The sequence below is a fragment of the Anoplophora glabripennis genome, unplaced genomic scaffold (genome assembly GCF_000390285.2).
Source record: "Anoplophora glabripennis isolate ALB-LARVAE unplaced genomic scaffold, Agla_2.0 scaffold168, whole genome shotgun sequence".
Lineage (NCBI taxonomy): Eukaryota > Metazoa > Arthropoda > Insecta > Coleoptera > Cerambycidae > Anoplophora > Anoplophora glabripennis.
Genome location: NW_019416458.1, coordinates 803,436 through 825,314, shown reverse-complemented (window position 1 = coordinate 825,314; position 21,879 = coordinate 803,436). Strand labels below are relative to the sequence as shown.

The following is a 21,879-nucleotide window of genomic DNA, read 5'->3' as shown; positions in this document are numbered from 1 at the left end:
ATGCTCTTATTTTTATATAGCACGACTGTTGAAAACGCCTTTGACCTTAATTGCATTTTGACAGCGAAAATGCAAAATGACAGATTGTTGTCACTCGAGTGCCATGCTTTTACATTTAGGTGATTTTATTGCGTTTTAGATGAAATTTAATCCAAATTTATTAAATGTGATCTAATTTGACCTCTTGGTAGTGATAAAAGACTTCGTAATATGTTAACTATGGCCGAGGTTACTGCTAATGGTGATAAGGAGGAGGTGGATGAAAAAGAAATAATTACAGATAAGGATTTACCTTTGAGTTTTACTCAAGATAGACATTTGGAACCTATACAGGGTATAGATTGTATTACACAGACATGGAGAATGAAAGAGAGGGTAAATTCCACCTTGTACTGTTGAACCTCTTGAGTTTACATGTTGCCCTTTAATTTCAGATGAAAACAGTCAGTGTGGCTCTTGTTCTCTGTTTAAATGTTGGAGTTGATCCTCCCGATGTTGTTAAAACACAACCTTGTGCAAGATTAGAATGTTGGATAGGTAAGATACATAATCCTCAAGTATCTGAATCCCAAATCTAATACAGTTTGAAAGTGTTACACTTTTTAATATGTTTTGTATATATTGAACATTTAAAAAAATTCTTAGATCCAATGCAGATGTCTTCTACGAAAGCTTTAGAGAAGATAGGTCAGACTCTACAAACACAGTACGAAAGGTGGCAGCCTAGAGCCAGGTATAAGCAATCGTTGGACCCAACTTCTGATGAAGTGAAGAAGCTTTGCACTTCGCTACGAAGAAATGCCAAAGAGGAAAGGGTGTTGTTCCATTATAATGGGCATGGAGTCCCTAAACCTACTACTAACGGTGAGATATGGGTGTTTAACCGGGTGAGTAAAGTTTTCACATCAAAAACCTTATTTATTTATTTTTTTATACTTTAGTTTTAACCGTTAACGTGTTTTTGAATATATACACTATCGGACAAAATTAGAGCATGTAAATAAAATATGTGAAGAAAGGAATGTCAGGATTTGAATTACATCGAAAAGCTTTGAAAAATATATTTATTTGTTTGAATTTTGTCAGATACGTTATATAATACAGGGAACAATTCATTTTCTTAATTTTATCAAAGTTTGTGCAATTTGGAATGTTATAAAGGTTTTATTGATTCAATGTTTTGTGAAATTTTTTTTTTTGACAAACAAAATGGAAAATTTTGGGACAAAATATTAATTCATATTTTCACTAACCAAATATTGAAAGAATAAATGCATGCATATTTTGTGTGAAAGAAATATTTTATAACATCTTAGTATGTTTGTCTTATTCTAGACGTACACTCAGTACATTCCACTGTCGATATTCGATTTACAAACCTGGATGGGGGCCCCTTCTATCTACGTATACGATTGCTCTAATGCAGGAATTATAGTAGACTCCTTTAAACAGTTTGCTATTCAGCACGAAGTTGAATTCGAGGTGAGTTTAATCGTTTAAGACCGTTTCCCAGTTCCAAAATGCTATCACATATATAAAATTTTGATGATTTTGTTAGGAAAAAAAAATTGTCTTCATATATGCTGCGTTTAACTTTTCACAGAACTGCTCATATATCTATATTATTTTAAAATTAAAAGTTGTGACATTTTAGTATGAAAATAATTACGTGCAAAATGTTTATTTAAATTAATTTTAAAAAATATATATCAGCGCTCTAAATTTTAGTAATATATTCTAATTTAGTATCCTCGGAAACCTTTTTCTGCCAAATTAGGATAAAATATCTTTAAAGGTGCTCACGATATGGATGCCCATACATTTCGTTTTTTTTTCTTTAGCAAAAACTTTAATTCAAAAACTGTCAAAGTTAGATGAGATTTTTAATATTTGTTTTAAGTAATACTCTGTTAGAGAAGAAACAAAATTACAATCTTAAAACTAAATAAACAGTTATATTAATTTTTGTAATAATTTTAAGAAAAAAATGTTAAAAGTATAAGCTTTATATTACAGAAGATTTAGAAAGGAAAATTAGGCAGACATGGTGAAATTACCGGGCAATACAAAAAAAAGAAAAGTAATAAAAGAGTTGAAACATGCATAAAAAAGGTTGGTTAATTGAAACGAAGGGTCCTATTTATTTATTTAATGTTATTCCATTATGTTTTTTGTTTGTTCTTTTACGTTGTATTTTTTGTTGTGAATATTTTCAATGAAAGTGAAAATATTAAGGGCTGATAAAGAATTCATTAAAAAAAACATGAGTTAAAGAAGAAGCTTTAACTTTAATAATCTGTAACGATTACGCCAGCAACTAAAAAAATTATCATTTTGGCCATGAAAAGTGAAACACCGAGCACGTATATATTTTTTTGTAGCAAAGTATGTCGCAGCAGAAGATGGGTTCCGCCCACCCGCCACCGTCGTACAGGAACTGCATCCAGCTGGCGGCTTGCAGCGCGAATCAAGTGTTGCCCATGACTCCGGATCTGCCCGCAGACCTCTTCACCGCATGCCTCACAACACCAATCAAAGTTGCCTTAAGATGGTTCGTCTTGCAGCCTACCTCGAAACTAATGCCAAAAATCACCCTGGACCTCGTAGATAAGTAAGCGTGTTGCGTATTCCTTTTTTCGTGCGTCTGTAGCTGAGGAAACGATACATTATTCGTTCGTTTCAGTATTCCCGGACAAATAACTGACAGGAGGACCATGCTAGGTGAATTGAATTGGATTTTTACCGCCATAACGGACACGATAGCCTGGAACACTTTGCCGAGAGGTAAGTCTGTCTTGTTTGACGTTGTTTTAGTTGAAAATTTTTACTCGTTTTTATTTTTGGTAACAATAACGGAAAATAAGATTGTCCCTACAGAGTGTCGAACAAAATTAGAGTGATTTACATTAACTTATCGGTGCATGAACTAAATGCTTTGTAAGCGTTATGGTAATGTATTCGAACCATTCCGTATATAAAACATAGCGTTGGCGAAGATTCTGCTGGAATAAAATTAGAGAGAGAAAAATTAAACCCATACTGCGGTCTCCTAGATCACCAGAAATTAATCCCAGGGACTTCTTTATCAGGAGCTACTTGAAAGAACATATTGCGTAAGCCTGTTGTTAATAAAAAAGCTTTTATAGTTGAATATATGTCTTGAAATTTGTTCATTTTGTGTAAAAAACGGATTAATTTGTTTCATTTTGAGTTATTGTGTAATTTTTGAGTGTACATTAGAGTAATTTTTCTAGCAGCTGTAAAGACTGAACAGAATTCCCTTAAACTCCTGTCACTGAGCAGCTCCCAAACTCGGTTGTATGTGAGCATTTATCAGTGTTGCCTGTGTGACGTGTCATTTTAAAGTCACCATATTTTTTTGTCAATAGGGACTAAGTGCAGGTTAAAAAATGTTCCGATGTTCTTAAAAATTAAATATATTCAAGTTTGTTATATTGCAGAGCAACACACATCCAAGTGCATCAGTATAATGGATTTCCATTAATAAATTATTTGTAACGCCACATCAAAACCTTATTTCAGAGCTATTCCAAAAGCTGTTCCGCCAGGACCTCCTCGTAGCCAGCCTGTTCCGCAACTTCCTCCTGGCGGAAAGAATCATGCGATCCTGCGATTGCACGCCCGTGAGCCATCCCGCTCTGCCCCCGACCTACCAACACCCCATGTGGGACGCCTGGGACCTTGCCTTAGATCTAAGCTTAGGACAATTGCCGAAGATGCTGAAGAACGAGGAACAGTTCCAGCACTTGCCTTTCTTCGAGGAGCAGCTCACGGCTTTCCAAGTGTGGCTCGAACTGGGTGAGTTATAGTACATTTACAATTATTTAAGTATTCGAAAATCGTGAAAAAACGCAAGCAAGGTCCTTAATGCGTCGTTCACCAGCCACTCTTTCAGGTTCCGAGGAGCGCAATCCCCCCGAGCAGCTGCCGATAGTGCTGCAGGTGTTACTGAGCCAGATCCACAGAATGAGGGCGTTGGAATTGCTCGGGCGGTTCCTCGATTTGGGACCGTGGGCAGTAAACCTGGCGCTGTCCGTCGGGATCTTCCCGTACGTTCTCAAGCTGCTCCAGAGCTGCGCAAGGGAACTCAGGCCACTGCTGGTGTTCATTTGGGCAAAGATTTTCGCTGTTGACAATGTGAGTATCAAGTTTCTTTTATTTTAATTCGTAAATTGTCATATTCAGTCTATAATTTTTTGGAAACTGTTCGAATAATTTTTTTTAGAGCGAAAGTGGCTCAAAAATTGCATTTTAAGTGTTTCTGTTTGATAACTGAAATAATGTGTAGGATAAGTTAAATAAAACAATAAAAAAACTAGTTGGTACGTTTGAACTACTTTAGCTTGTTCCTGAATTTTGTTAATGAATAGGTGAATTAATTAATTCCGGTTTCGAATAATAGCCATTTTGTGTTTCACTTTCCACATAACCAATACAAATTCCATCTGCTATAGGAATTATATAACATTTCTGTATTTTTTTAAGATGAATATTTTCGATTACAAGAAACTCTTATCCATAAACTATTTTGTAAATAAAATTTGTATTCTATATATATTTATTTGATCTAGGAAGCGATTTAGTAACACAATTTAATTTTGAATGTTAAGACATATTGGTTTCAGACCTGCCAAACAGATCTGGTTAGGGACAGTGGGCACAAGTACTTTTTATCGGTGGTTCAGGACACTTCAGTGTCGGTAAGTGAAAGAACCTCTATCGTTATTCGAATTGTCGAACGGAAATAGACACCTTATACATTTTAAAGCCCGAACACCGGACGCAGGCGACGTTTATCCTGGCCTGCATCGTAACGAACTTCCACGACGGTCAGGAGGCTGCCTTGCAGAGTTCCCTGCTTAGCGTTTGCCTGGAGCAGCTCAGCGATCCGTATCCACATCTGCGGCAGTGGGTGGCCATCTGTTTGGGGCGGTTGTGGGATCACTACGAGAAAGCCAGGTGGACGGGCGTGCGGGATATCGCTCACGAGAAGCTGTACACGCTGCTGAGAGATCCGTGCCCAGAAGTAAGTACATATGGGGCATTACACGTCAAATCGACCACTTTTAACGCTGACCCCTTTCGATTTGGCTGAAACTTTTTTTTATTGTTTTCTACCCCATTGAAAACCTGTCCCGAGTTTTTTTCAAATTTTTTCACCTAACAAGTCATGAATTTTTGAAAAAATAGCTTTTTTTAAAATACCATAACTTTTTCAAAAATTGAGTTATCGGGAGGATTTTCCTTTAAAAATTTTTGTTTTTAAATGTACATTTTGAAAAAAAAAATAGATCAAAATTATCTGGACCTATCGTCACTGTTTTTTTTTTTCAATTTTCAGAAAAAAAGAAAATTCTTCAATGATTACCTTTTGATTTTTTTTTTCTTATAAAGAACTGACATTTTTTATAAATCTTCAAACTTTTACAGTGGTATTTTTCGTTTTCTATTTTTTTTATTGATTGAAAAAATTTTTTTTTTTCAAATTTAGCTTATTTCACATACCATTTTGAAAATTTTTGAAAATGTATATCGAATCCCAAAATTGAAATAAATATATGAAAGAAATAATTGAAAAAAATTTAGATTTTTTTTAAAAAGTTATGAAAAAAATAGATCGTTTTGAATAATTTTTTTATATTTTTTTCGAAAAGTACATCCAAAAACAAAGAAAATGAAAAAAAGTTGTTATTTGGTCCATTTTTCGACGAACAGTGGGCTTTAAAAATAGACATGCAACACATTTGAACTCGAATCAATTTGAAACCATCCTCTTTTGACTTTTTGAAATTATCAGCATTCGCTGCATAAAATAATTTTTTTCAATTTTGGGATTCTATATACATTTTCAAAAATTTTCAAAATAGTATGTGAAATTAGGTAAATTTGAAAAAAAAATTTTTCAATCAATAAAAAAATAAAACAAAAAAGCAACTGAAAAAATTTGAGGATTTATAAAAAATGTCAGTTTTTTATAAGAAAAAATTTTTTTTCAAAAATGGTAATCGAGAAATTTTCGTTTTTTTTCGAAAATTGAAAAAAAAAACAGTGAAGGTAAGTTCAGATAATTTTGATCTATTTTTTTTAAAAAACTACATTTAAAAACAAAAATTTTGAAAAAAGAAACGTCCCGAAAACTCAATTTTTGAAAAAGTTATGGTTATTAAAAAAAAGCTATATTTTTCAAAAATTCATAACTTTTTTTTTGTTAGGTGAAAAAATTAAAAAAAAATGGGGTTGTTGAAATATTAAAGATAATGTTTAATTTATAAAATGGCATTTAGAATTGTTTATTTATTAAAAAAATTAAAGAAATTCAAATGATATATTTTAATGTTATAATGATAATAACGAAATGATATAATTTTCAAAATGTGTTGTAATAATCATTATTTTTATAAGTAAAATTACCCCCTAATTTCTGGACACTCTATAATGATTATACATTACATTAAATTTCCTTGGTTAATGTATAATGATTATACCTTACAATAAGTTTCCTTGGCCAATGTTTACAAAATAAAAAATATATGTTGCCATGGAATCCAAACTTAAAAACAAAACACTGTTTAAATCATCAACTGCTTTCCTTTTATGTGTGATGTTTTGTCATTAAAATGCATTACAAACCTCAAAAATCTCATGTTCTTTGTTTTTTTTTATACATAAAATTGCACATTTGTGCGGCAGGTAAAATTTTTCCATTTATCCACTGCAACACACGAATTTCGTAAATTTTTTTTAGGTTAGGTCGGCCGCCATATACGCCCTGGGCACCTTCATAAATTCCGTGACGGAGAGGTCGGAGCACGCGAACAACATCGACCACTCGATCGTGATGACGCTCGTGAATACCGTCAGCGGCGACATGAGCTCCCTGGTAAGGAAAGAACTCATAAACGCCTTGCAGTGGGTCGTGTTGTCCTTCGAGCACGTCTTCGTCAATCTGGCCGTGAAGGAGCACAACAGCATATCGCCCGTTCAGGACACCATCCCCCCGCTCGGGATGCGCAGGGCAGGAAGCAAGTAAGTCGTTTGCCTTGAAAATTCAGGAACTCAGTTTTTTTTAACACGATATTTCAAATTAACATTTAAATTTGGAAAAAACATTTTCTGTGCTTATTTTTTTTGAGTTTTATATAAGGAACTTAAAAACACCCTTAATCTGTTTTTGTTTTGTTTCTGCGAATCCTGGAAACAGATTTTTGTTATGGGTGACATATAACCTACAAAATATATGTCATCTAATTGTCATTGTTACTCAATGCCTACTGGTACAAAGTATTGCTTTGTACCTACTGGCAGAGCCTACTACGGATTTAGCTGATTCCTAGATATTTGTGGTGTTATTCAATGCTAGGCAGGGCATATAGGACGCAAAGTACGTGTTTCCCACGATATTCTTAGTTAGAAGGAAATTTTTGTAAACTTTACATCTAAATTAATGCACAGCTAAAAATGGGCCTCAATTTCGGAATTTGTGTTTGATCTTGGCGATCGTTTTTTTTGCAATTGCAGATTTGTTTCTCGGTAGCAATGCTAAGATTTTTTTTATCAAAATTTCGGTTTTCGTTAGAGAAAAATTTATTCCTTCTTACAAATGATTTAGTCACGGTGCTTGTAAGCAAAGTATATTTTGTACATTTTAATAAGTTTTTTGTCTAAATCCTATAGATTTTGTCTCTTTGTAATGTTTGTATTTTTTTTCATAGTTTTTCCACTTTTTTTGTTTAAAAAAAACCCACGAATGTTTTAACAGAGACAGGGACCTCCCTAGACTAAACGATTACGATTCGATAAAGAAACCTACCAACGACACCGAGAAGCACCTAGGAAGAGTCCCGTCCAGTCCGTACTTAAACCACATGGGCAACTCGACCATGTCGCAGAGCCTGGGCACGCTGCCGGGTTTGGGGTACGGCTCCGTATACATGAAGTTGTGGAACTCGCTCTGCTCCTTAGAGACGGATCCCCATCCGGAGGTGGCCCAGATGTGCTGTACGGTTACCGGATACATCAGGGCGATAGCTAAGGTAAGTTAATTAAGTAATTTTTTTAATAATTTCTTAATTTTTTAAATAATTCTTTCCAAAATATTTGACGAAAATAACATGTTTCGGATATTATTTTCAATATAGAAAAAAGTCACATAGACTTAAATCCAGTAACCTCGCCGGCCAAGATATAGGTGCATCTCGTATTCCTCCAATGAATGTTCCTCGATATATGTGCAAGTTTTTAAGTAGATTCTGCACCTATTAATTTTAATTACTTAATTTCGAATTTGCATTGAAAATGCTATTTGTAAACAGCGTTACGGTTTTTATGTTCTACTATCGCGTACGTTCATGGAATTCATTGGGTTTTCCTTCCAGGAACAGCGTGACTTCGTAGACAATCGCAGCGTAAGCTTACCTCCAAGTCCCAAACAGAACGCTTGCTTCCCTGGAGAAAGCCCGCCGACATTACACCCCCCAGGAGATCTGCAAAAATTGACCAGGTACAAATTATTGCACTCGAGAAGTAATTTTCATGCAATTATGGACTCGTTCTTCCATTTAGGCCTACTAGCAGATCGAGAAGAATGCACAGAAACACACTGAACGAGAACAACGACGACAAACTTCAGTTTTGTCGCAAGCCCCTGGTCCACACGAAGTTCGTGGAGTGGTCCTCGAAGAGATTCGCCCAATCGAACAAGAAAGACAAGGTGACCAAAGATCCCGAGTCCTCTCACTTTTACGAACGGGACTGGAGACACACCAGGTTATAAAATAATAACTTTTTTCCTAAGACAATCCTTTGATCGCGTCATAATTACAGGAACAACGATATAAGAATAGAAGCGACCGAGGAGCAACGTAGGGCGTTATCGTGCAGGGTGGAATCCCAGGTTTTCCACACCAGGACGGCGGTGGCTCCGTCTCTGCTCCAACTGCACCCGTTCGATAAACAAATCGCCGTAGCCGGAAACGACAGCTTTGCGTAAGGCGTCGCATTTCGTAAGTGTCCAAAATTCACGGTAACTTTACATTTCAGCATCTGGGACTGGAGCACGGGAGCCAAGACGACGATTTGCCAGAACAAATCATCGAAATCGGTCAGTTGTAAGGTGACGGCCATTGAGTGGATCAACGGGCACGACATAGCGATGTTAATGGTAGCTTCGGATGACGGTAGCGTTAAGTTGTGGCGGCCTAATGTCGGAATGAGCAGGGAGCCCTCGCTGATAAGCGCCTGGCAGGCTTTCAGCGAACTCAAACCGACCGAGAAGAAAAGTGCAGGTGAGAGATGTTGACAATTTTTGGGTATATTTGGCCGCCTTAAGCAGATAAATCCACACCAACCTTGGTTCTACATTGTATACGAAATTTGTATTCCTTATTAGTTATTCAATATATTCGACCAAACACGATATTTTCTATCTTAAATAGGTAAATCCACATAAACACCTGCTATATAAAATTTTCCATCTTGAATCGGTAAGTCCGCCCAAACTCTGGCTCCACACTGAATATTGAATATTCAGGCTATTTGATGAATATGTGGATAAAAAGATGGTTTCCTGTGGCAGATGTTCAAATATTTATCGAAGACTATAATTTTCTGTAAATCAGCAAAACTTTGGCTCCATGCTGTATATTAAGTATTCAGGCAATTTGACGCATATATGAATAAAAAGATCGTATTCTTTGGCAGATATTCAAATATTCAGCTGAAACCAACATTTTCTATCTTGAATTGGTATATCAACACAAACTTTGGCTTCATACTATGTGAAATTTTTAGTATTCAGGAAATTTGACTCCATATATGCATAAAAAGATTGTATTCTTTGGTATATTTTCAAATATTCTGCTGAAAACCATAATTTACCTTCTTGAATGGGTAAATCAGTAAAACTTCAGCTCCATGCTGTGTATTAAGTATTCAGACAATTTGACGCATATATGAATAAAAAGTTCGTATTCTTTAGCAGATATTCAAATATTCAGCTGAAACCAACATTTTCTATCTTGAATTGGTATATCAACACAAACTTTGGCTTTATACTATGTGTGAAATTTTTAGTATTCAGGAAATTTGACTCCATATATGGATAAAAAGATTGTATTCTTTGGTATATTTTCAAATATTCTGCTGAAAACCATAATTTTCCGTCTTGAATGGGTAAATCAGTAAAACTTTAGCTCCATGCTGTGTATTAAGTATTCAGACAATTTGACGCATATATGAATAAAAAGTTCGTATTCTTTAGCAGATATTCAAATATTCAGCTGAAACCAACATTTTCTATCTTGAATTGGTATATACAAACTTTGGCTCCATATTATGTGTGAAATTTTTAGTATTCAGGAAATCTGACTCCATATATGGATAAAAAGACTGTATTCTTTGGCAGATTTTCAAATATTCCGCTGAAGACCATAATTTTCCGTTTTGAATCAGTACATCAGCAAGACTTTGGCTCTATGCTGTGTATTGAGTATTCAGGCAATTTGACGCATATATGAATAAAAAGTTTGTATTCGTTTGCAGATATTCAAATATTAGTTGAAAACTAATATTTTCCATCTTGAATCGGTAAATCAGAGCAAACTCTGGCTCCTAACTATGTATGAATATTTAGGAAATTGTCAGAAATTTGATATACTCGGCCAAATTCTAATATTTTCTATCTTGAACTGGTAAATCAGCACAAACTCTGGCTCCACACTGAATATTCAGGCAATATGTCACATATATAGATACAAAGATCATATTCCTTGGCATATATTCAATGTTTTACATGAATGTTTTATATTTATATGTCCATATAATCTCCATGAATATTCTGTGTTCAGGCAATTTGATGTATGTGTTGATCAAAAGATTGTATTCCTTGGCAGATGTATGAATATAATTGGCCAAACATGAACATTTTTCACCTCGAGTCAATAAATTTACACAAATTCAGTTCCACACTATGTATGAATATTTAGTATTCAGGCAATTTGTTGTATGTGTGTATAAAAAGATCGTATTCCTTGGTAGATACTCGATATATTTGGACAAATGTTTTCCATTTTGAATACGCAAATCAACACGCAAAGAACTCAAAATTTTCTTCGCAGATAATAATTTCTATGAAAACTTTACGTTTAAAGATAAACCGTTTTAACAAATAAAATATGAATATTCATAAAAAAATCAAAAAGCCGGAATCAACAGTGTAGCATTCCTTACAAATAATTATTTTTCTAAAGATTTTAATCCATTTAAGGACAACCGGTTTAACGAATATTCATACACGAATATTTACAGTGAATATTCATAAAATAATGAATATTCTAAGTGTGGAGCCTGGGCGATTAATATTAATGTAAAGTGTGATTTACTCTTTTTTTTTTTATTTTATTCTTTTGACTCAGGCATCGTAATGACCTGGGAGCAGTGGACGCAGACCCTTATAACCAGTGGCGACACGAGGGTCCTTAGATTTTGGGATGCGGACAAAGAACTAAAGGCGTTCGACATACCTACAGGTAACTTTAATTCTTACATGTTTATTATTATTTTTTTTTTATTATTGATTCGAATAAATGTTATCAAGAGACCCTTGACCGAAGCACTTCAGCCTGCCCAATTCTGAACATTTTATGGACTCTCACGTTTGTTTTTAGGCACCGATAGTTCGGTAACCTGCATCGACGCCACCTTCTCCAGCATCTGCCACGAGAACCACAAGAAGTACCACAAAAGGTACGGACTCGACGACGAGGGCCTCATAATAGACAATGACGAGGGCCTGGCGGCCTACCACGGCCCTCGGCTGGGGATGTGTGCCGTGGGGTGCGGCGACGGTTCCGTCAGGTTGTTCGACCGCAGGTGTAACCCCTCGGAGGCGAAAGTGAGGGTGTGGATGGAACATCCCTCCTCCGTCTTAGGGATCCAGCTGAGGGATAACCTGATAGTCAGCGGAAGGTAAGCTTAGTCGCATTTTGAAGTGTTTGTAATTGTCGGGAGGGAATTATACGAGGCGTTAATGCAGATTGGTTAAAAAAGTTTCAGTTCACTTCGGTTTCGGAATACAGGGTGTTGAAATTAAAAAATATGATATTTGACTTATGTGCAAAAATTGTCGTGAATTGGTACACAAGTGGCGGAGACACTGGGGAACGCTATCATTTCTTAATAAAATTTTATAGTTCTTGCCGTAAAATTTTGGCGCAACTGAATATTTCGGAAATTGGATAAGTGCACTTATTTTTGGTTGGTATTGCTGGTAAAAATGATATCTTCATTTTATTTGTTTTTCAGTTATTACTTTTTTATTTATAATCAGCTAACGACATACTTGAATAAAAAATAACTCCAAATATACAGGGTGACCCATTAAGAATGGAAACACTCGCGTACAAAAGTTGTTTATGGACCGATTTGATCCGGTTTTTTTTTAAGAGATAGATCTCCAAAAGATCTATCTTGATGCAAAATTTGAAGACGAAATTTTGATTTTCAAGGCCTATTACGAATTTTTTTTTAAGTGAAAAATAGCCAAATTTTGTTAGCGATTTTTTTATAAAAAATCTGACTACACTACTGGATTTAGGAACCCCTCAAATGCATTTGTACCAATTTTTGCGAAAAAAAGTTTGCCCGTAAAAAGTTATGACAATATCGGCATCACCAGTGTTTGCCGTTGTCGAACATATTCTTTTATAAAAACCGAATAACACCCATAGGGAAACAAAATTAAATAACAAACACTGGTTTAATAATTATTAATAAGAATCATAAAAACCAGTATACACAAAATAAACAACAATTACTCTAATATAAACAACAATTGATAAAAAAAAGTAATGATTAAAAAATTACATTTTTAAAAATGAAAAAGGAATCTGTCAAATTAATGTACACTAATAACGTCATTAAATTAAAATTTTTGTAGCTTCCACTAATCCTCCGTTTAATTCTATACATTTTTCATAAAGTTTTTTTATATTTTTTACATTTCGTAATTGATGCGCGTTAATCTCCTCACACGCTCCTTATTCTAGTGCACAATACCACCCGGTTAATTGGCCGTGTCTTATAAACTTTGGACTTAATAAAGCCCCACAGAAAAATATCAAGTGGGGTAAGGTCCGGAGATCGTGGTGGCCAATGAATTAATCGACCTATCCAATGATTGGGGAAATTCTCGTTAAGCCACTCCCTGACTTGTCTCGCATTGTGTATTGGACATCCATCCAACTGAAAATGTAGATTTACTCTTTCTTGTAATGGAAGATTATCGACTGTATTAAAAAATTCGTTCTGAAGGAAATGTAGAAATTGTTCGCCATTCATATTCCCTTCAAAGAGGAACGGACCAATGACTCTCTCGTTAAGTATCCCACACCAAACGTTAACTTTCTGACTATATTGTCTTCGGCAATTAATTATCCGCACTGGATTTTCTGAAACCCAACACCGCGAGTTCTGTGATGATACAATTCCATTAGTCGTGAATGTGGCCTCATTGCTGAATAAGATATTTTTAAAAAGAAATCGGTAATTGAGATATTGTCCCTGTGCCCAGAGACAAAACTCCATTCGTTTCTCATTATCGCCTGGTTCGAGTGTGAAGAAACTTAAGTTTATAGGGTTTTGTTTTTTTTTTTTTAGGCAGTGTCGGATACTATCTCTAGGTAAATTTAAATCTAAACTAGCAATCCTGAGGCTATTCTGAGGATTGTTTGTAAAATAATTTAAAATTTCCTGCTCGTGAATACGTCTTCTCTGTTGATCGTCCCTTTTTAAAATGCATTTTGATACAGCACCATATTCCATAAAAGTATTGTTTATTTTAAAAACTATGCTATGCGTAATTAAAGGTCTATCTGGATGTCTGTTGTTAAAAATTATGCACGCCTCTCTTGCAGTCGGATCACTTTCTCCAGTAATATATAAATTTTGTCATGTAAAGTTAAACTTTGATCCATCGCAAAGAATTATGGAACTTATTTAACCATGCACAAAAAATATTACAATGTGCCACTACTTGTGAAGTTTGACCTTTTTTGTCTAAACTTCTATTTTTCACAGCCTATCAAATTTTGTTCATATCATTTTTAGGCAACATTATTTTCTGGAATATTTTTTTCAGAAAATTCTTCACAAATAATTGGATTATGGTTGTAGAATCCAGTGGCTTTTTGAATAAAAAAATTATAAATGTAATTATTTTTGTCTAAGAAGGTAATATTTGTAAGTTTTGGCATAATAACCACGAAATAATAATAATTTGACGAACTTGTTGTTTATTTTACGTATACTAGTTTTTATGATTCTTAATAATAATGATTAAACCAGTGTTTGTTATTTAATTTTGTTTCCCTTTAAAAGAATAGGTTCACCGACAACGGCAAACACTGGTGATGCCGATATTGTCATAACTTTTTTAGGGGCAAACTTTTTTTCGCAAAAATTGGTACGAATGCATTTGAGGGGTTCCTAAATCCAGTGGTGTAGTCAGATTTTTTATAAAAAAATCGCTAAAATAATTTTGCTATTTTTCACTTAAAAAAAAATTCGTAGTAGGCCTTGAAAATCAAAATTTCGTCTTCAAATTTTCCATCAAGATAGAGCTTTTGGAGATCTATCTTTTAAAAAAAACCCGGATCAAATCGGTCCATAAACAACTTTTGTACGCGAGTGTTTCCATTCTTAATGGGTTACGCTGTAGAAAGATCTTACTATTTTTGCACTTTAGGTAAGATTGCATTTTCAAGGGACCTCCTTGCAAATCGAATTATGAAATACCAATAGAACAAAAGCGTATTTAATTTCGGTTGGTATTATTAAAAAACTATATACATTTTTAATTTTATTTGGAGAAATGAGGCATTTATTTTCTCATTTATTATACAGGGTGTTACAAAATTTGCGGACACGGACTGTGGGATTATTATTTTTCAGTCAGACCAATATTTTTCGAGATACGGCAGATTTAAATATCCAAAAATCATAAAAATTTTCAATTTTTAACCATTTGATAAAACAATTATGACAATCGAAAATGGTTCAAAATTTCCACTCTCTGCTGCTAAACATGCTTCAGCATGTTGTGGTTACCTAAATAAAACTTTCCCTGGACGTTCGTTTGACAGAGGTGGTTCATTAGCTTGGCCACCTCATTCTCCAGACCTACCGCCATGTGATTTTTTCTCTTGGGGCTTCCTTAAAACGTTGGTGTATAGAACACCAGTGGCAAATTTGAATGTATTTCTGAAGCATGTTTAACAGCAGACGGTGGAAATTTTGAACAATTATTGTAACTTGTTTGTCGTAATTGTTTATCTAATGATTGAAAATTGAAATAATTTATAAATATAAATATTTTTATTATTTTTGCATATTTGATAGTGGATCGAAAAATATTGGTCTGATTGAAAAATCATAGACACTTTTTTATCGCCTTATCTGGCTTAATATAATCCCACAGTCTGTGTCCGTGAATTTCGTAACGCCTTGTATAGACCGACAAGGTTTTAACCAAACAACACGAATATATTTTATCAAAGGATTTTGGTGCGTTGAATTCTCCGAGGTCCAAATTTCTCAATTGGCTCTGGTTTTCAAGATTTCCTAACCTAAATGTGCCAAAATCGCGATTTTTTTGAGATATTTGAGGTTATGTTACATAGAAAAGTAAATTTTTTTGCTGAAACCATCAATGGGATCTTAAAGTACTATACTTACTCTTTAATATGTATTTGGATTTATCCCTATATCATTTTTCGTCATTGAGAAATTACATGTTAAAATTTAGTAGTTTGATTTATTTCTCGATTTCTGGAGTTTATGCACTTGGAGTTTATGGGTTTTTGGACTTAGGGTTTTTGGGCTTACGGTTTATGAGTTCGGGGTTGAGACAATTAGCTTCTTTTCTGTGTAAATGTATTTCCAGATTGATATAAAGCATAAAATATCGGCCATGTATCGAATTTTTAGAAATATTTTTAAGTTTATTTAGTTGTGCAACCTGTTTATAAACTTATAGAAGAAGTTTTATTGCTGACTACACGCTGCCAATAAAAAAATATTACAAACGTTTTTAATCATAATTTTATTAAATAAAAAAAAAAAATTAATAAAACAACTGTTAACAATAACAAGTACCTTTGACAACGATATATTCAATTAGTTTTGAAGTAGTCTCCATTGGTGACAATACACTTTTGTGATGTCCATCGGGTTGAGATCCGGCAAGTAGGGCGGCCATTTCGCTGAGGTAATGAAACTTGGAAAATGGACCTTACACCAGTTATTCATCTGAGGTGCTGCTGTGCCCATGGTTCCACTTTTTCCAAAACCTGCCACCTGTACTCCTTATCTTTTTTGACTCCTTAAGAAAAATTAAGAGGTTTTTTTTGTTGCTGGTGTAAATTTTGTCCCAAATCATCAGCAATTGTGGATTTTGGCAATGTTTGACATTGGCAGATGGTCCCGAAGCCTCTGCTGACCTATTCCTATCGTTTTGATGATTATGGGCTTGTTCTACAGTGAACAGCTTCTCGTCCCTGAAGAGGATGGTTTCTGTCAGTACCTGCTTGTTTTTGCCCGTAAGGAGCTGAACGTTTTGGAGCTTGTACAGCTTAAGTCCTAGGACTTAAGCTGTACTAGCTCCACTTCGCCATTTGCATTTGCATTTGCCCCACAATTGCACTACGTTTATTCGACATCCTAAAAACATACCACAATTAAACAGTATCAAATGGAAAATACATACACTAGTACAAAAAGGTATGGAGAATCCAATAAAACACAAATTCTTTGGGTGCAGCATACTACTTTTGTGTTAGGACGTATTAAAGTTCATTTTATTGACACCATCAGCATTTTTATTAGTTCCGAATATGTCTCAATATTCCTGATTTGATTCTAATAACCCAGTCAAAGTAGCTAAAAAAATAGGGGTAAGCTTACAATAATTCGCATAAAGCTGAAAATTGGTACAAATGTTGGGAACGCCATTATAAATGAAATGTGAAAAGTCCCCGTCGATCCCACATCTGCAAAAAAATTTATTCAAACTCAAAGTTTGCAAATATGGGTTTTTTGCCTTTTTCAGCCAAACGGTAAGTTTTATCACAGAAATAGTTCAGACAAAAATTGTAGATCATGTGATTATCTATAAAAATTGTTCTTATACTTTTTTTCCTAAGAATCACCATTTCTGAGATATAGCGATTCAAAAAGTTGAGAAAGTTGCGTTCTCCATAATATGCTCACGTTTTCACGCCACCTGTGAGATAGTGTTTTTTTTAACGTGGTTTTCCCAGTAGGCCTATTCCACGATCTACAGGGTGTCTCATAATTAGCTGCCAACCCTGAACAGGCCGATTCTATGATCAAAACTAAGTAAAAAAGTTCATATGAACATGGGTCCGGAAATGCTTCCTAAGGGCACAGGGACCCATTGAAGAGGGAGGAATGGAAATCATTTTTTTGCAATATCTCTCAATCGCGTTGTGATAAATGAATGAAATTTGGTATACACAGCTAAATTTTGATGAGCAATTTGATGGACTAATCCATTTATTTCCACAAGGTCCATTGGGGTGGGTACGGGGGGGCCCTTGGTACTTTGCGTGTGTAACTTTTTCATCTTTGACTTTTTAACAAATTGGACAGCAAATTCCGTTTTCCCGAACTGTTTTACGTTAAAAAGGTACTCTTGTTTCAAATCGTTATCTTTAACGGTTTCTGAGAAAATCGCTCTTGAATTAATCCCACTTTGGTCAATTTCATAGTAATTTAAAAAAAAAAATTTTTTTGTTTAAATTTAATCTAATTTTAATAAAAAAATAATAATAAAAAATTAAATTAAATAAAAATTAATCCTTTAAATGGAAAAGAGAGGAAAGGAAAATTATTATTATTATTTTTTGTTTAAATTACTATGAAATTGACCAAAGTGGGATTAATTCAAGAGCGATTTTCTCAGAAACCGTTAAAGATAACGATTTGAAACAAGAGTACCTTTTTAACGTAAAACAGTTCGGGAAAACGGAATTTGCTGTCCAATTTGTTAAAAAGTCAAAGATGAAAAAGTTACACACGCAAAGTACCAAGGGCCCCCCCGTACCCACCCCAATGGACCTTGTGGAAATAAATGGATTAGTCCATCAAATTGCTCATCAAAATTTAGCTGTGTATACCAAATTTCATTCATTTATCACAACGCGATTGAGAGATAATGCAAAAAAATGATTTCCATTCCTCTCTCTTCAATGGGTCCCTGTGCCCTTAGGAAGCATTTCCGGACCCATGTTCATATGAACTTTTTTACTTAGTTTTGATCATAGAATCGGCCTGTTTAGGGTTGGCAGCTAATTATGAGACACCCTGTATTGTGGTCCTGTTTAATTAAATAATATTGTATTAAATAAAAAATGGTATTATTGGAAATTATTAAAGCGGTGTCAATTATGAGTAATTGGATTTGTCTGATTGATAATTATCTAATGGAACTTGAAGTGTAATGTCTTCTTCTTCTCCTCCTCCTCCTCCTTCTTCTTCTTATTCATGCTTAATACAAGTAAATTGTTCTAACAGCGATGCATCAGATGTCTCTTCGCTGATATCGTAAGAATCCTCTTCGGATGGCGATTCAACATTGGAGCAAGACTGGCCTTGACAACTGGTACATGCTAATGAACAAAACAATCCAACTTTTTTGCTTAGATAAATTTTGAATCTTATCTTTTGCAAAAAAAAATACTCGTAACAATAAACAAGTGCAATTAGCTTGTCTTCCCCCAACCTCTGCTTCTGCTCATCAACATCTATTTCGAGTATATTATCAAGTTCAAGTGTGGCTTGGTAATCGACTGGACCCAGAAGACTGGGGTTGGAAGTTAATTGACAATACATTGGAACCAGAAAGCACCGGAAAAACTCCTCCATACAACTTTTTGCGATTTCAAAAAGGGGTGTAGTGCTAAGTGCGGCTGCAAAAAAGTTGGATTGTTTTGTCCATTAGCATGTACCTGTTGTCAAGGCCAGTCTTGCTCCAATGTTGAATCGCCATCAGAAGAGGATTCTTACGATATCAGCGAAGAGACATCTGATGCATCGCTGTTAGAACAATTTACTTGTATTCAGCAGGAGGAAGAAGAAGAAGAAGAAGACATTACACTTCAAGTTCCATTAGATAATTATCAATCAGACGAATAGTTTTCCCCAATTACTCATAATTCACACTGCTTTCATCATTTCCAATAGTACAATTTTTTTTATATAATACAATATTAATTAATTAAACAGGACCACACAATAGATCGTGGAATAGGCTTACCGGGGAAACCACATTAAAAAAAACGTGCCAAGTGTACCTACTACCTCACAGGTGGCGTGAAAACTGTATATTATGGAGAACACAACTTTCTCAACATTTTGAATCGCTATATCTCAGAAATGGCGATTCTTAGGAAAAAAGGGTAAGAACAATTTTTATAGATTGTTGCATGATCTACAATTTTCGTCTGACCTATTTTTATGATAAAACTTACCATTTCGCTGAAAAATGCAAAAAATCCATATTTGTGAACTTTGAGCTTGAATAAATTTTTTTGCAGATGTGGGATCGATGGGGACTTTTCACATTTCATTTATAATGGTGTTCCCAACATTCGTACCAATTTTCAGTTTTATGCGAATTATTGTAACCTTGAATGTCTATTTTGACCGGGCTAGTATTTGTTGTGAGGTTTTTGACTAAAATAAATTTTTCTTTTGAAAATAATTATTTTGGCACAATTTTTTTTTCAGTTCCGCTGGAGACGTAAAAATTTACGATATTAGAAAGAATGATTCCATACATACCACACAGGCTGTTCAGAATTCCGGAATGTCCTGCATTTCCATACATCGTAGCGCAAATACCTTTGCTTGGTAAGTAATTATACTCATATCTCTAAAATTCTATCGAAATTATCGTTGGATATACAGGGTGTATGTATCGTAAGTTTGTTTTCTCAAATTCTGTTGTGAATTTACATGTGTCTGCCCAGCATCGGTGTATTTAGCAATCAACCTGTATATTAAAATTATTGACGCATATTTATACATGAGAATTTAAATATCGACGCTGGCACCTGTACATTTAATTTTCTTTAGTGGTTCCCTGAACCAGTCCATAAGCATCTACACACTGAAGGGCACCCTGATCAACACGATCCGCTTCTACGAGGGCTTCATGGGCCACAAGATAGGTCCGGTGACCTGCCTGAACTACCACCCGCACAAGGTCGCCCTGGCCACCGGCACCATGGACTGTTGCGTCAACGTGTACAGCCTGGAGGGGCGCAGGTGACGAGATTCCCAGCCCTAGGCTCTATTATGGGGCCTGCTGGGCTATTATTAGTACACTGGATGCGAGACGGTCGGCGACGGATTGATGCAATCACGAGACGAGAGGGGTTTTTTTCGACGACGTCTGGACCGGATCGTTTTTGTTTTGAAGTCTGAGCGATTGTGTTCTCGACGGCTTCGGGGAAGGTACATAAAATCAAATTCTTTTACAGGAAAACTATTTTTTTTTTTTTTGAAATAGTTTTGTTGAAAGTGGACGTTTTTTTATACTAATTTTGCTTCTTCATCAATTGAAATGTACAGGGCGTTTCAGGATTAATTGGCCAAAATCTTTGTTTGAATTCGAGTGTCCAAAAAAAAAAAATGTTTTGCGTTCGGGAACTTTTCGTTTTCAAGTTATGGGGTGTTGAAATTTGGAATAAAGTTGATATTTTCCAAAATATCTCTGAACGTGTTTGGAGAATTTTCATCAAATAGGAATAAATAAGCGTAAACACGGATGGTCTGCGAGTTAATGTTCTACGTGATGTAATTGTTGTAAAATTAAAAAATGCGTGATATATTTTGAAAATAATAAAAATTTTCAGTATTCTCAAATATTCTGTAAATATTCTCGTTTTCTCAAAATTGCCCTTAAGTGCTCCATATTTTTCAATATTTACAAAAACGGTATAACGGAATTTGAGAAAATTAAGAACGAACTTTTGACCTACCTTGGTTGCTCTCGGGCTAGGCTCTGTGGGGGTGGACCCCTTATCCGAACTCCTAAACACACCCTGGTGTCTATTTCGCTTCTTATTGTTGGTTCTAAAGCCTCCAAGGACGGAACTGTTTCTTAGACAACAGTAGTAGTGGCTCCTGTAACTGGTCACATCCAATACTTCCAAACATTGTGCCGTTTTTCCTGTCGGCATCTTCAGTGGCGACTATGCTTTGCTACGACAGATGAACCGAAGCGGCAGTGACGTTCGCCTCCACAGAGCCTAGCCCGAGAACAGTCAAAGATTCCTAGCAACGTTATTCCGTAAAAATCTGAAAAACCATCATGAGAAACGTAAGATTTCGTTTTCAGATTTTACAATTTTTCACAAAAGTTGTTTTCGGTAGTTTAATTTTATGTCCCGTTGTCCATTGGATGTGGGTGCGGAATTTTAGCGGAAGAAAAAAAATTATACGGGTATTTGCTTCCCGAGGATCTTTTGGCACATTGTCGGAAATTAAAAGCGTTTTTTTTTATAGGACCAACTCGGTTCTTTTTTTCTTACTACACGAACAAACTGTTTATGAAATTAATCGTTAAAACCGTTCTTGTTTACCCAACTTTGTATCGCGGGTATTTGTTTAGTTTTTCACTCACAAGTTCTGAAATTATCTTTGACTCTTCTTGTAAACGTCGATTGAACAACAGCTTTTCCACGCTTGGAAATTCTCAGCTCGGAAGGATTTAACATTGAAATCCTTTAATTCAGAATAATTATAATCCTTGTAAACATCAATTGAACAATAGCTTTT

The 21,879-nt window shown here is 35.0% G+C and overlaps 1 protein-coding gene across 2 annotated transcripts; it reads left to right on the top strand.

Moving 5' to 3' along the window:
• The first annotated feature begins 91 nt into the window (after positions 1-91).
• On the top strand, positions 92-20,569 carry LOC108907262 (regulatory-associated protein of mTOR). 2 transcript variants are annotated; one of them, XM_018710867.1, is made up of 20 exons: positions 92-375; positions 435-537; positions 646-887; positions 1,336-1,482; positions 2,382-2,611; positions 2,684-2,784; positions 3,544-3,819; positions 3,917-4,158; positions 4,647-4,721; positions 4,790-5,047; positions 6,767-7,047; positions 7,781-8,054; positions 8,397-8,521; positions 8,584-8,787; positions 8,845-9,006; positions 9,061-9,305; positions 11,433-11,546; positions 11,685-11,985; positions 19,825-19,947; positions 20,173-20,569. In XM_018710867.1, exons 1-20 carry the CDS (start codon positions 211-213, stop codon positions 20,366-20,368), a joined length of 3,864 nt encoding a protein of 1,287 aa, XP_018566383.1. In that variant the 5' UTR covers positions 92-210; the 3' UTR covers positions 20,369-20,569. The 2 variants fall into 2 exon arrangements, with proteins under 2 accessions (XP_018566383.1, XP_018566380.1); XM_018710864.1 differs by having other exon boundaries at positions 3,905-4,158; positions 4,632-4,721.
• Positions 20,570-21,879: the final 1,310 nt, after the last annotated feature.

Excerpts from the sequence above, each read along its gene's own strand:
- LOC108907262 (XM_018710864.1), top strand. The coding sequence starts at position 211 with ATGTTAACTATGGCCGAGGTTACTGCTAATGGTGATAAGGAGGAGGTG. Across the intron at positions 3,820-3,904 it reads CCAAGTGTGGCTCGAACTGG|CCACTCTTTCAGGTTCCGAG; the intron begins GTGAGTTATAGT and ends GTCGTTCACCAG. Across the intron at positions 8,788-8,844 it reads CGGGACTGGAGACACACCAG|GAACAACGATATAAGAATAG; the intron begins GTTATAAAATAA and ends TCATAATTACAG.